The 14,885-nt window shown below is 37.6% G+C and overlaps 1 protein-coding gene across 6 annotated transcripts in view; it reads left to right on the top strand.

Moving 5' to 3' along the window:
- FAM184A (family with sequence similarity 184 member A) overlaps nt 1-14,885 on the top strand; it is a 74,061-nt gene that overhangs the window by 19,745 nt on the left and 39,431 nt on the right. For all 6 annotated transcript variants that reach the window (XM_063151082.1, XM_063151081.1, XM_063151078.1 and 3 more), the window contains exons 2-5: nt 6,023-6,877; nt 9,907-10,042; nt 13,044-13,225; nt 13,893-14,090. In XM_063151082.1, coding sequence (XP_063007152.1) covers nt 6,023-6,877; nt 9,907-10,042; nt 13,044-13,225; nt 13,893-14,090 — 1,371 coding nt within the window. The remainder of the gene's footprint in view (nt 1-6,022; nt 6,878-9,906; nt 10,043-13,043; nt 13,226-13,892; nt 14,091-14,885) is intronic.

The following is a 14,885-nucleotide window of genomic DNA, read 5'->3' as shown; positions in this document are numbered from 1 at the left end:
CAGCTACGCTGACCACTCTGTGCCTGTGTCGAGGTGTGCTCTGCACCTCTTCTTTGAGTGGGACATCTCCTCCCCCACCATTAATTGGACTGTGGCATGCCTTTTTCTGATAATTAAATTTTAAGGTACAGGCACTGTAATAATTTATAAACATGCTGAGCTGTAAATGCAAGCCGATATTTTAAACCAGTAGGATTTTCAGACAATTCAAAAGAGTTAATATTTCAGTGTGGGCCATACACAAATAAACAAAACACAGGAAGGACTGTAAGTCAAGTTAAATGTGATACTGATCTGTACTTGGCACAGTAGAAATGGATTATCAGCACATCAGATTACAGGTACTTGAGGAGCAGGTATTTAGGAGCATGAGGAAAGGTCCTCTCAGTGTATGGGCCCCTGTGAGGTGTTATACCTACTGTATATAGTATTAAACATCAGGAACCTGAAAATAAAAAATTAATTTTTCTCCTGTGTTTTATTCTCGATGTGGATGTCGGTGAGTGGTGCATGGCCTTGAACTTATCCTCTTTTACAGAAAATTAAATGTCTATCAATAAGTGTGAAAATGAAAAATTTCTTATCCAAAAGTAGAGCCCTAGGTAGTAGTGGATATCTGTTAATGCTCAATACTTAGAAATTATTTTGAGCTTCATAGTGTCATTCTTTAAATAATTAATTGTAAACAAAAGTCATTAGAGATTCCTTTGGAAAGCTAGTTGCTGTAATAAAAATAATATTCATAATTATCCAGTATTTGTTTCCAGAGTTTCTAAAGGAATAAAATACTGAATTTTAATTAGGTATTGAGCTAACACATGAAGACTGTTGAATAACATAAAGGATATTTGAATAATAAATTTGATGTGAAAGTGTGTTTTTTAGGAAAAAAATCAAGTTCTTGCCCTCTGTGCATTTTATCTCAAAGGACGCTGGTGTAGTTAGATCAGCTTTTGGCGGGGATGCTGTTGGCAAGGGGCATTCCTTTTACAGCTGCAGACCATATTTGTCCCTTCCCTGCTCATTGTGCTGTGCCCCTAATGCACTGGCCCAGGTATTTAGAAAGACTTGTAGTGAGCCATGTAGCTCACTGTCTTCCTTCCACCTTTCCTGTGATTTCTAAGAAATCCTGACCTAATGGTCTAGGTTTGTTTCTGTGTTTGTTGTCAGTAATACAAAGATCTTGATTGACAGAGCATCATCTATTTGTGAGATTTTCCATAAGGAAAAGATCTTTCTGGATAAATGGATGTTTTTTAAAATTTAAATTAAAAAAAAAAAAAAAAAAAGAACGGTGGACGTATATAGGTTTTGAGGTTTGGGTTTTGTTTTTTTTTATATATGTTGTAACTGTCTGTCTACTTTTGTATGTAGTAACACATTTGTAATACTGTACTCTGTGACTGTGGTCAGCTTTTATGAAAGGCAGTTTGAAGTAGCTTTGGAGTACTTTCCTGTATCATTGTATTCTTATAATGTGCTAAGGACAAGAAATTTGTCCTGTAAAACAAACTTTTCCTGGCTGTTAAGTTGGGTATTTTATTTTGTCTTAAATTGATCATGTTATGCAATTTTTAAATGCTGATATATAAATATATCTTATTTTTTGGACATTATTTGGTCAACTGAAAGAAAAGGGAAAAAATGAATGCAGTACCTATTGTACCGAAAAACATATGATTGTTTTGGGCTATCATAGAAGAAATATTTCTACATAAAATTAATTAGTAGTAATGCTTGCAATTTTTTTAAGGTTTCTGACTGATTTTGTAGGCTGAACTTTTCTGTTTGCTGCACTTTTTACTGTTTCTCAGTATATGTTACTACTTCCTATGTGCAGTAACTCTTACTTACCTTACCTACAGAGAGCAGGGATGGGTCAGGCTTATTGGTCCACATCCTATTAATCATTAGCAGGTTATGCACAAGCATTTCTTGTTGGCACTGTCATTCTGTGGTTCATTCCAGAGATGGGCAGCACTGGCAAAATCTGGGAATGCCTCTGGAGGCTCTGGTGTTGCAGGCTGGTGTTCAGGCAGCAGCACCCTGGGAGCACTGGGGACACAGCAATTCACCTGGACAAGGCTGACCATGGTACTCTTACCCAGGGACCCACACATCATGTCTGAAGTGGAGGTTTGCCAGTCATAAGACTGATGTTTGTGTAAGATGCATAGTGGTGGTTTTTTTCTCATAGGTATCAGCTCTCATTTTGATGTAAAATTAGAGAAAATGACCCATGCACATTTCTTGGGGTATTTTCATAGAATCATAGACTGTGGTTTTCTGTGCCGCAAAAGAATTTGCACTCAATTCTAGTGTTCAAGTGAATTACACATTTGAATTAGAATAGAATTCTATCCCAGCTAAATTGCTGTCAGGAGCAGATGACTGAAGTACAGCTGACCATGCGAGAATTGGTCAGCTTTCCAATCCCTAACATCTGGTTTGGGATAAAAAGTATTTCTTAGCCAAACTTTCAGCCACAAACAATGTGGAGCAGGAATTGTTGTTTGTATTCCGTGTAGCTTAAAACACCAAAGTTAGTGTAGGGTCTGACTTGCTTCACCTTACCTTGTAGAACGTAATTAAACAATAATTATTGAAATAACCAAGGCTATTGCTGTTGTTGGTACTAACTTACTGTGTTGTAGTTCTTCAGATCAATGCACACAGTATTTCAGTAGGTTTTCATTAATAATTAATTACTGTTCTGTATAAAAGGTGTTAGCTGGCAATCTCAGTATCCTTAGAGTATGGTTCAGTCTGTCCCTCTGAAATGATATGCTGACTGAAAATAGAATAAAGCATGATTTTTTTTTTCCTGTCATGTGATAAGAATTGCTATGTGCAGTTAGAGTAGAGCTGGAAAAATATGAATTACTCAAATAAGCAGTTTATGGGTCTTAGTATTAAGCAGTTGTACTAAAAAAGCTGCAGGGATTTATAAATCATTTTAAAAAGCATTTACAAGCATGCTTAGTAGGGATTCATGCTCTCATTTAAAAACAGAGAGTGCAAAACTTTTATCTACCTACCTCCAATGTTTGTAACCTTATTGCTTTTCAATTTTCAGAAACTTACTTGAGAAGGAGCTCTCTATTTTAGCTAGAACTTTAAATGTGTTCATTCGCTCCAAGGTACTTCAATTTCTGCTTGCCTTTCATTGAAGTGCTTTTAAGTTGCTTTTGCTTGTTAGTACAGACTTTTTTCCCTGTGTTCCTATGTTAATACAGTGGGTCAAATTCTCAAAGATAAAATCTGATACAGCTATTCCATTTCTTTAAAAATAGTGAGGTTTATATTAATTTGATGGAGCTGGAATTCAGGCTGCTGTAAGGCATATGTTATGATGAAATATTCAGTTGTGTGCATTTTATTTTTGCATTTCCCATAAGATATGAATGCCCTTCTTTTAGGGTACGAGTTGTGCTTGAATTTGAATTGAATTTGTTGCTGTTCAGTGCTTTTAGTAAGGAGCAAGTCAATAATGAGAATTACAGATATCTTCCGAATGTGGCATTGCACATGGATTTATTTTCCACTTGGACTTTTCAGTGATGTTTCTACTGCTAAATCATAATACCCTTGAAAATCCTTTATGATTAATACGTTCTGCAGATCATGGTGCTGCATAACTTGAGACTGGAACACTGCCTGAAGTGAAAAACATTATGGCACTTCTGTGCACAAGGATGAGAGTCAAGGGCTATTTTGAGTGTGGGATTTGACCTAGTGTTCTGCAATTGCTTATTATAATGACCTGATCCTAAGTGTGAGATTTATTTTTTATAGTACTTTTTAAACTACATTTTCCACTTCTCTAACCAAAACTGAAGCCTGTTCGTGCAAGATAGTGCATATAACATTTAGAAATACCCCAAACCATCTGTTTTCAAGTAATTTTTAATTTGAACAAAGAAGTTGAACACTAGACACCATTATACCAGCAGGAAAATAAGCCTTTGGGATCCAATAGGTGAGACTGTTTGCTGGTACCAGGAGGGAGGTGAAAGCTTCGTGATCAGAAGTTACTGTTGGCATCACCAAAGACAATAAGAATATAGAAGGTTAAAACCTTGAGTGAGGGGCATTTCAGTGATAGTTGTGATTTTGCTATTGAGATTGCATGTGGTTATCATTTTTTGCAATGTTTTGTTAGAGCTTTGTGAGTCTCTGTGCCATGAAGCTCCTTCAGAATAGGAAATTTTATTTTATTTTTTTTATCTGGGGAGGAAGAAAGCCAAAAGTGTCCTTGATACCTGCAGATATGTAAGTAGTACTAAAAACAAGTTGCCAAACCTATGGAAAACCTATGTTTTTTTCCCCTTTCATTAAGTAGCATGTACATTTGTTAAAAAATTGAATTAGAATAAGGTAAAAGTGGGTTTTGTGATATTTTTAAGTTAATTTCTTGGTATATAAAGATAAATGAGGCTGAGGGGGGTGGGTTTTTTATATCTAATGTTGCTTCAGAACTTTTTTGTTTTTCCTTTTTCTTTTCAATTGTAATTTAAAGCCTGTTCTTTTGGGATTTTGTGGCTCAGGTAACAGAATGGGGTATGTTATTTCAGGCATAAAATATAGAATAAATTTAGACTAAAATGCATAAAAGGCATAAAATCTAGAATAAATGTCTGGACTTTTGTTCAAACAAACAAAGGAACACCATGCCCTAAGTCTTAAACCTGCTCTTTCACTTAAAATAACTTTTTTGAGCTTTGTACCTCATCTGAACACTTGACTGTAGACACTTTTCTTTAGTCTGGAGCATAGAGGCTTTTGCTTGGTGTCAATTCTGTTCCTTCTTCATATTTCCCAGCCTTGAGGGCTAGTCAGCACACCTTCCTCTGTTGCCTGGTTCTATGCTGATGGAGGTCTGGTCTAGGTTCTGTCCTCAGTTAAAAGAGAAAATCCCCTGCTGCTTCTTCATTGTTCATTTTTGTTGCTGTTTCTTAATTTTTAAGATACACAAGTTACACTAATCAGAAGACCTTTTTTTGTTGTTGATCAGATGTGTTTTATAGCTCTGCTGCCTGTATATCTAGGAAGTATGGGGAGAATTGCTGGAGTTCCTGAAGCAATGCAAAGATTGCATTAACCCCACCTATTGCATAGATAGTTTATTCACTGACATACACATATACAGACACACATACTTAGCTGTACTTCCTAGTTAAAAACCAAAATCTACTATGTTGTGGTGCAGTTGAAACATCCCTTAGGATATATCTGGTTATCTTAAAACTTTCATTGAATGCTCATGGTTTTGCTGCTTTCACAGCCTTCTTGAACTATTTAGCTCCCTGGGCTCCCCAGATTGCTGGCTGCCCTGCCCTGAACTTTTCTGTTCAGCTGACTTACTAGCTGGGAAGTCAGTGAATTTATGTAGTAAGGCACCTTAGACCTTAGGAGACACAAAATGTTTACTAGATAAACTGTCAAAAGTGAAATTGTATCTGGGCAACCATCAAGATTACAATCCAGAATAACTAGTGTTTGCATTTTTGATGTTTCTGAAATGAAATATTTAAGAACATGCAGTGTTTGGGAAGGAGGGATCTGAGATATATTTTTTGTTCCAGTTGAATTTCTTGTTGTGATATATATACTCTGTGTGTTATTTTCCTACAGAAAGATCTCTTCAGGTTTTTTTTAAGTCTGTGCTTTGAACTATTCCAAATAAATTTGAGGGTTTTTTAAATTAGTTTTTAAGTGTGCTTTCCCCCCCCAGTATATTTATAGCAACAACATGGCTATAAAGACAAGGCTTTCATTAGGAGAATTAGGTGTTTAAGAAAAGCAGAAAAACTACCCTACTCTTTAAGATCTGTAAGAATATCATGACTAACACCGCATTTATGCAGTTGCATCTTTAATTACATGAGGTGTCTTATTTGTGTGATGGAAACAAGCCAGATTGGTGAAGTAGCTTTCAGAGTACCTAGGTATGTTTTTATTGGGATTTAACAGATAACCAGAATGCCTTTTCTCTTAATATAATATCATTTCATGTTTGCAGGTAATATATGCTTTGAACACTAAAAATGATGAACATGAAGCAGCTATCCAAGCCCTTAAGGATGCTCATGAAGAAGAAATCCAACAAATTCTTGCAGAGACCAGAGAGAAGATCTTGCAGTATAAAAGTAAAGTGGCAGAAGAAATGGATCTCAAGAGAAAGATTCAGGTTTTGGAGGAGTCACTGGAAGATCACAAAAAGATGAAACATCAGGCCTTGACAGAATTTGAAGCATATAAGGATAGAGTTGAAGATATGCAGCTTTGTGCAGAAGCTCAGCATGTCCAACGTGTAGTGACCATGTCAAGGGAAGTAGAAGAGATCAGAAAGAAATTTGAGGAAAGGCTACGAAGTTTCATACAGTTGCAAGTACAATATGAGAAGGACAAGCGTACAGCTCTGGAAGAGTTAAAAGCTGCCCACAGGCTTGAAATTCAAGAACTTCTGAAGACTCATCAGAGTCAGAATGCTACTTTAAGTAAGGGACAAGAGAAAATGGAGGAATTGCATAGACTGGAGCTGGAAGACTTGAACAATAAGGTTGAAGAGTTAAGGCTGGAAAAAAAAAAGCTCATTGAGGACTATGAAGGCAAACTCAGCAAAGCACAGTCCTTCTATGAACATGAACTTGACTCTTTGAAAAGATCTCAGCTTTTTACAGCAGAAAGTCTACATGCCTGCAAAGAGAAAGAAGTGGAGCTAAGAAAAGAATTTCAGAACCAGGAGAGTATGTTACGGAAGAATCTGGGGAAACTTAAAACTGAATTGCAAATGGTCCAGGATGAAGCTGCTAGCCTACGGGAAAAATGCCAAAAACTTCAGGTGGCTCTAGGAACTGCAGAAAACAATGTTCAGGTGAGACTGATGATATGTTGTTCCCAAGACTGTGAATTTTCTTTTCCTATATAAGCAGTGTTTCCATGTGGCTGTTAGGTTGAGGTTATTAGAGTGTGTAAACTTAATTTTCCATCACTCATATATGCTTGTCATCTTCAATTTTTTTTTCATTTATTTCTACTTTAGGCTTAATTGTTTAATTAACAATATTTTCACAAATGGCAACTGAAATACTGCACACTCTTTCAGTATATTAGTGGCTTTGGCTCAGGTAGGGTTAATTTTCTCTGTAGGAGCTTGTGGGGTGCCATGTTTTGGATTTGTTGAAAACAAATCCAAACATGTTGGGAACAGTGTTGGTAATTCAGGAATGGTTTAGTTATTGCTGAGCTGTGCTTACACAGAGTCAAGGTCTTTTTGGCTTTTCACCCCACCCTCCCAATGAGGAGGGTGGGGATGTACAAGGAGCTGGAATGGAGCACAGCCAGGACAGCTGACCCCAACTGAACACAGGGATATTCCATATTACATGATGTAATGCTCAGCATATAAATCTGGGGGAAGGAGGAAGGAGTGATGGTCTTTGCCTCCCCAAGTCAGTGTTATGCCAGATGGAGCCCTGCTTTCCTGAGGACGGCTGAACGCCTGCCTGCCCATGGGAAGTGGTGAATGGATTCCTTGCTTTTATTGCTTGTATGTGTGTGGCTTTGGTTTTCTCTATCTTCTTCATCTCAACCCACGAATTTTCCCACTTTTACCCTTCCTTTTCTCTTCCTTGTCCCACTTTGGCAGTTGTGAGCAAGTGGCTGTGCCATACTTAGCTGCTCAGTGGGTTAAACTCCAACACAGTTTTATTTAGTGTGTTGGGTTGATCCTGGCTGCATGCCAAGGGCTCACCAAAGCTCCTCTACCACTCTTCTCCTCAGCTGAACAGAGGAGAGAGGCTGTAATGAAAGACTTCTGAGTTGAAATAAGAGGGAGAGATCACTCATCAGTTACCATCATGATCTAAACAGACTTGACTCGGGAAAAGGATTTATTACCAATCAAATCAAAGTAGGATAATGAGAAGTTAAACAAATCTTAAAAGAGCACTTTCTCCCCACCCCTTCATCTTTCCTGGACTTAACTTTATTCCCAATTCTCTAACCACTTCCCCTACACTGATGCAGGGGGATGGTGAAGGGAGCCTGCAGTCAGTTCATCACACATCTCTGCCTCTTCTGCAAGGGGCTTCAGGAGGTGAGTTTATGGAAAGCTGTGGTGAAGGTGAAACCAGCTGTATGTTGATCGTTCCTACAGTAAAGGAAATTTGTTCCCAAAGAAGAGGAAGAGTCTAGTGCAGTATCTGCTACAGATTTTAAGATCAGGTCCTACTCTGAACACTGTAGATGAGGTGCTGAAATGCATAATCTCACCACATCTGGTGTCTGTTTCATTACACATCCTGTACAGTGTTTTCCCCAATTCTCTCTTCCTCTTTAGTTTCTGTAATGTTACTGTTTCAGTTACTTGAATTATAAGACATCTATATTTTCTTTTGAATCAGAACAATATTTTCTTTTCCCTCCTGCATGGCTGAAACACATTACACTCTCCAAGATATGCTATTGTGAGCTAGTACATCTGATTTAAGGCATAAGAAAAGTTTAGAATCATAGAACTATAGAATAGTTTGTCTTGGAAGGGACAGTAAAGATCATCTAGCTCCAAACCCTCTGCCATGGGCTGCCTTGCACTAGACCAACTTGCTTAGAGTCCCATCCAGCCTTGAACACCTCCAGGGATGGCAAGTTCACAACCTCTGTGGGCAATTGGTTCCAGTGCCTCACTATCCTCAAAGAAAATAATTTCTTCATAATATCTAATCTAAACCTATGCTCCTTCAATTTAAGGCAGCTCCCTCCAGTCATATCACTACATGTCTTTGTCAAAGGTCCTTTTCCAGCTCTTTTAGGCCTTCTTTAGATACTGGCTGCTCAAAGGTCTCCCCAAGAACTTTCTCTTCTCCAGGCTGAACATTCTTTCAGCCTGTCTCTATAGGAAATCCAGCAATCCAGCCCTGTGATTGATTTAGTGGCCTCCTCTGGACTTTTTCCCAAAGATCCTTGTCTTTCTTGTATTGGGGCTGCCACACCTTGGCAAACAGGAGTACCGGTGGGGTCTAAAAAGAGCAGAGTAGAGGGACAGCATCACCTCCTGTGACCTACCGGCCATGCTGCTTTTGATGCATCCCAAGACATGATTGGCTTTCTGGGCTGTGAGTGCACATTTGCTAAGTCATGCTGAGCTTTTCGTTCCAGAGTCCTTCTCCCCAGGGCTAGCCAGCCTGTACTTGTGCTTGTCCTGACCCAGGTGCAGGATCTGCTCTTGGTGTTGTTGAACTCCATGAGGTTTGCCCAGTCCCACCTCTCCAGCCTGTCAAGGTCCCTCAGGATGACATCCCTTCCCTTCTCTCCAGCAAGTTGACTGCACCCCACAGCTCAGTGTTGTCAGTGAGCCCACTGAGGGTGCACCCAATACCACTGCCCATGCTGCTGAGAAATGTGCTAAAGAGTGCTGGTCCCAACAGTTGCCCCGGGAATGTTTGATAGAAGTAACTGCCCAGCTCTCATTTTATGTATCTCCCTCCACACGTAGCTTAATTTCAGTCAGTAGTAAACACTCGGAGTTGCAATGGAGAACACTAAACTGCTGTGAACACATAATGTATTCTTTATTGTAAAAAACTCTCAGATACCAGAAACCAGGTTTCTAAAGTTGATCCCCAGACTCTGTGGACCATTTTATAGTACCTTTTGAATATTGTCACATTTCTCTTATGCATTACTTGTCATGCCATGTACCTATTATCCTGATCTTCAAAAAGTATGTTTGAAGCATTACATATAGTAGACAATGAATATGGGAATAATATTGCACTATTTCAGCTTTTGTGTAAATAAAACTTGTTTGCTGAAAGGTCTCTTCTGTACCTTTTAATCTAACGTTCATTTAAATTGACATGATTGTATCTGATGGTAACAAGTATTATGTGTTTCCTCTAGGTTCTTCAAAAACAGCTAGATGATGTGAAGGAGGAGGAGATGTCATTGTTAAGCAAACACAAAGAAGTGGAAAGCGAGCTTGCAGCTGCTAGAGAGCGCTTACAGCAGCAGGCCACTGATCTTGTTCTCAAAGCCAGTATGTATGTCAGTAACTTAATCTGGACACAAACTTCATCCTTTTATTCTAGCCTTTTCTTTTTCTGTCAGCCTCATGCAGGTTTAGACTGCCTAAATACTGTTTAATGCTTTACATAGAATTTTCCAATGAGTTTTGAGGTTTTTAAACTTTTTTGCTATCACATGCATTGTACTTAAATTTCCTTTTTTATGTACTCATTTGTCCAAGTGCTGTACTTTGTACGGCATGTACGTATCTTCCAGGCCTTGGAACTGTGCTTATACAGAACAATTCTGCTCTGCATCTGTTCTTCACATAATAACTGAGACATGCTTCCTGTTCTTCCACCTTTTTTCAGTTGTCTTTTCTTTTTGCTGACGCTGTGGTACTTTCCTTTATACCTACTGTCAGAAGATTTGCAGCTTATTGAATAATAAATTCTTTAAAGTTTTCTCTATAGCTTTCGTTGCTCCTTTGTAGTTGCTGTCATGTGGAAAGGCACAAAAAATAGCTTAAGACCTGACTGTGCACATGCAGGTTTCTTTTCCATCTTTGGCATTGTCTCCCTAATGTGCTCAGTAGTAGGCATGGGCCCCAGTACTTGAACTTGAACAACTATACAATAGGTTGAGTTCTAGGGCTTAAAAAGGGGCCCCTGGCTTATCTTTGGCTTTGTTGAATTAGACCAATTATAACAATTCTTGATTGTTTTCCACACAAATTAGCACAAGCCCAGGAGTAGTCTAGGCCGTGTGTTGGAAGAGTATACCAATCAGCAGGAGCCCAAGACTGCAAGATCCTATTAGATGAAACAGCTAGAAGGAATAGGCTTGCTGCTGAGAGAATGTAGAATGGGCATCTGACCCTCCAAAAGGTGATTTGTGAGGCAGTCACAGAAAAATTCGTGACTGTATAAGAGTCCTGTTCTTATACAATCTAAAGCTGTTGCTGCTTCATTCCTTAGGCAGAAGCATGAGAGGGTTTCACCAGGCCACCCCAAATGGAGTGGAAATAAATACCCAGGCTGTTTTTCTGTTTTACTGATGGCATGGAGTCAGCTAGCCTGTGATTGAGGCCAGCCCTGGTGTCCTCTGGCACTGAGGTATTCAGCTTTACCAAGCTCAGTGGTGCTGTCTGCAGTACCTCTTAGTTTTAGAGCATCACTGTGCAACAAGAACCAGGATCCCTGTTTACAGTGGTGCCACCAAGCAATTGCCATAAGGGTAGTTGGGTGCCAGCCTGTTTGGAAATGGTTTCTGATGCTGGCCCACTGCCATCTCCTTGATTTTCAGCTCACACGGTCAAAAATCTGTCCTCAAAGAAACTGAATTCTCATACTTAATTACCATAAAGAATGTTTACTCATCATATTGCAATTTTAGAACGCTCTGTTGAGTCTCTTTGGTGCATTTAAAATACTCTTCTTCCATTTATCCTGAGATTCCCAACCTTTAAGGAAATTGCTGCATTTCATACCTTTTTTGTAGAGCATGAGGAAGCCGAAAGCTGTCTTCTGTGTTGTATTGCAAGGACAAAAGCTCTAGATCAGTGTCTGCGTGTACTTACAATGAAATATGTATGACATACTTGTATGAAAAAATGAAAATTCTCATTGTATTATTATTATTGCTAGATTATAAAATTTTGGGTTTGAAAATACCTTTCTTAAATGACTGAACTTATGAAATAAGAATTTTTTTAAAATGTTACAGAACCTAAGCATACCCATTGTCCTAAGTCTTCAGTTTTCAGTTTTACAAACAAAAATGTCAAAAAAGTTCTAGAATTTTCCAGGGCTTAGTACAATTAGAAGTATGCATTTTTAATGAAATTACTAGTAATTGTGAGGCATTTTTAATTTTTGAATTTCATTATATATCTCATACCTCTTCCTTTCACATCTGTGTCCACAGGCAACAAACAGTTTCCTTCTTGGCACATCTTACTTTTTATAACAAATGGAAATTAATCATGAGGCTCAGTGATTTTGTCATGTGAGAAATATCATATACTCCACTTTCATAGCTATTCCTTAGTGACTTTAATTTAAAAGCAATGCTTTGTTATAAAACTGAACTGTCATTCAACCTGTCATTTTTGAAATTTATAATAAAATGAGAAGGGAAACAACAGTCTTTCCTAGAAACTGACACTACAAGAAAACAGTAGAAAATTATTCAGAGTCAATAATACCTCTCATCTTTCAGTTGGACCTAACTAGAAGTATCCTCTTTTTCTAAACAGTCTTCTATTCACTCCAGAGCCTCTCCCAAAATAACAGAAATTTCACTGCTCTAGTCAGTTACCTACAATAATAAATATATCAAGAAGAGCAGACAGAAATTTCTGAAGTCATAAACCTTTGTCAGGTGGTTATGTGAAGGACAGATGATTATATTGTGTAGTTTGAAATTGTACTTAGTTTGGTTTTTTCCCAAAAATATACATAAAGAAATTAAAAGGAAGCCTCCAGCCTGCAAGGATTTAGATCATACTTTACTATTTACTATAGAGAGAGTTTTGTTATATCTTTTAGTCATATACCTTTAGCAAAATAAAGTATCATTTCCTAAGTTTTACAGCAGATAAAGCTATGTATCTAGTGTGCCAGCTAAATTGAGTTTGATAAAACAATGACATGTGTATCTTTAGACATCAGTGTTCTACTTTCTGTTGTCAGTCTTATTCTAGGATAGAAATACGCAGGTTTAGGTGGGATCAGTTCTTCAGTGTTCTTACAATTGCCTAATTCTGCTTTCCTTTGGGAGTCAACGCGCAACTTTGAGTGAGGAGAATTGAAACGAAAGGCGCCCCAGCAGCAAGTGCTCTGCTGTTGTTGGGCATTTTACAATAAAACTAAACAAGTGAGAAGTGGAGAGGAAGATAAGTATTGCAGTGAAGACAAGGGAGATCCATATGCAAGCTTCCACTAGAGTGGTGCTATCACTGGAGTATAAATGTGCACTTCAATTGCATGAAACCAATGCTATGAGGTTTTAAAGAGCTGTTTTGTTTTTAGGTCACATTGGAATGCTTCAAGCTACTCAAATGACTCAAGAAGTTACAATCAGAGACTTGGAATCAGAAAAGTCTAGATTAAAGGAAAAATTGTCCCAGCTGGAAGAGGAAAGAAATTTATTACAAAGCAAAACACAGAGTCTGGATGAGCGACAAAGGCAGCAAATTCTGGCATTGGAGAAGGTTAAACAGCTTATTGGCTTTAGTTGAATAAAACAAGAGAACACTGGGATTCTCAGACAAGAAAATATTATGCTTTAATTTTTGTTTGATATGACCGGACTAGGACCAGTATGTTTCAAGTATATCTCATGTAGCAACAACGAATGACTAATGCAGAGTGTGAAGTGAGATTAAAGGGAAGGTAGATGAAATGCTTCTTTGTTAGAAGATTATCCAATGCAGTCAGACTGCTTTGGACAATCTTCTAACAATTTCATTTGAATTATGACCTTGTGTGTATATGCCTAGTATCTAAATTGTCTGAGGAAGGACAAATGTGAAATGATTAAGGAACAGTTTAAAAAGCCATTTGCTGAAAATGCATTGAACATGTCTGAAAATACTAAACAGAAACTCTCTATAGGCTTGATACCCGATTGTTGTTTTCCCAGATTAAACAGAGGAAAAATTGGGTTTTTAATAAGTAGGATTGTTTTGCATGGATCTTTTAAAATTACCTTTTTGGTTACTGAATCACGTAGTCAGTGCTTAGTGTTTGCTCAATTTGTTTTATATGGAAGTTAATTTTTTACAGATTTATGTCATCAGTAATGTTTTTGTATTTTTTTTATTCCTACTGTTCAGATATTTTAAGCATTGAATACATTTCTTTTCCTGTACTTTATAGAAAGTAAATGAAGCAAGGGAAACACAACGTGAATATTATGAGAAGGAGCTGGTAAAATTACAAGCAAGATTGGAAGGAGAGGCTGCTCAGTTAAAGGAGGCTCATTCCAAGACCTTAGAAGAATTGGCATGGAAACACCATACTGCAATTGAGGCTGCACACAGTAATGCTAATAAGGATAAGAAGAAACTGCAGATGGTATGTTCTTATTTTCTTAGTAATCAAACAAAAAGCAACTGTTACAGTTTGCATCTTGTACTGCATGGTTTTGTTTTATGGCAAACTTAATTTGGAATTACCTGCAGGCCTCTGAAGAAACTGCTCAGCATTTAGAAAAATAACAAATATCTTGGGAAAAAAACCACACATGTACTGTCATTTGTCTGCATACAGAAGATAAATTCTCCATTTATACAAATGTATTTTCAAGTATAATAATTTTGTTTTCCTGGGATTTGTCACCCATATTCAGAAAGGTTGGTGTATCAGGATCCGTTCTTCTGAAGGAGATGAAAGATTATATTATTATAACATTTATTTAAAATTTTCATTGACAGTTCAGAAGTACAGAAAGGTATTTTATTAGGACTGATATTTTATTAAGCTCCATGTGTACTCAGATGATAACAGCTGTTCTAAGTGTGCAACATAAAATTATGTACTGTACAGCAGCTCACTCTCCAGCAACTATACATTTTACCTTTGACTGGAATCCTGAAACTGAGAGGCTTTTTTTGTTTCACAAATCTGGCCTTTACTTTCTCAGGATGAGGCCCATTTTTAAATTATTATTTCCTAATCTGATTGGATGTGTGTTATAACAAATTTTGCCTTGCACAGGAAATACAGGCTTAAGTGTTTAATTTGAGGCTTTGTTATATTTATTTTGGTGTATTCACAGGAAAGATACCAAGAACCATGGTTGTAGTTAGTGATGTGCATCTCTGACAGATTTGGTTTGTTTTTGTAAATTTTTCTACCAGTATGTTGTTT

This window comes from Melospiza melodia, chromosome 3, assembly GCF_035770615.1.
Source record: "Melospiza melodia melodia isolate bMelMel2 chromosome 3, bMelMel2.pri, whole genome shotgun sequence".
Lineage (NCBI taxonomy): Eukaryota > Metazoa > Chordata > Aves > Passeriformes > Passerellidae > Melospiza > Melospiza melodia.
Note: the sequence above shows the minus strand (reverse complement) of the source record. Positions and strands in the feature narration are given on the sequence as shown.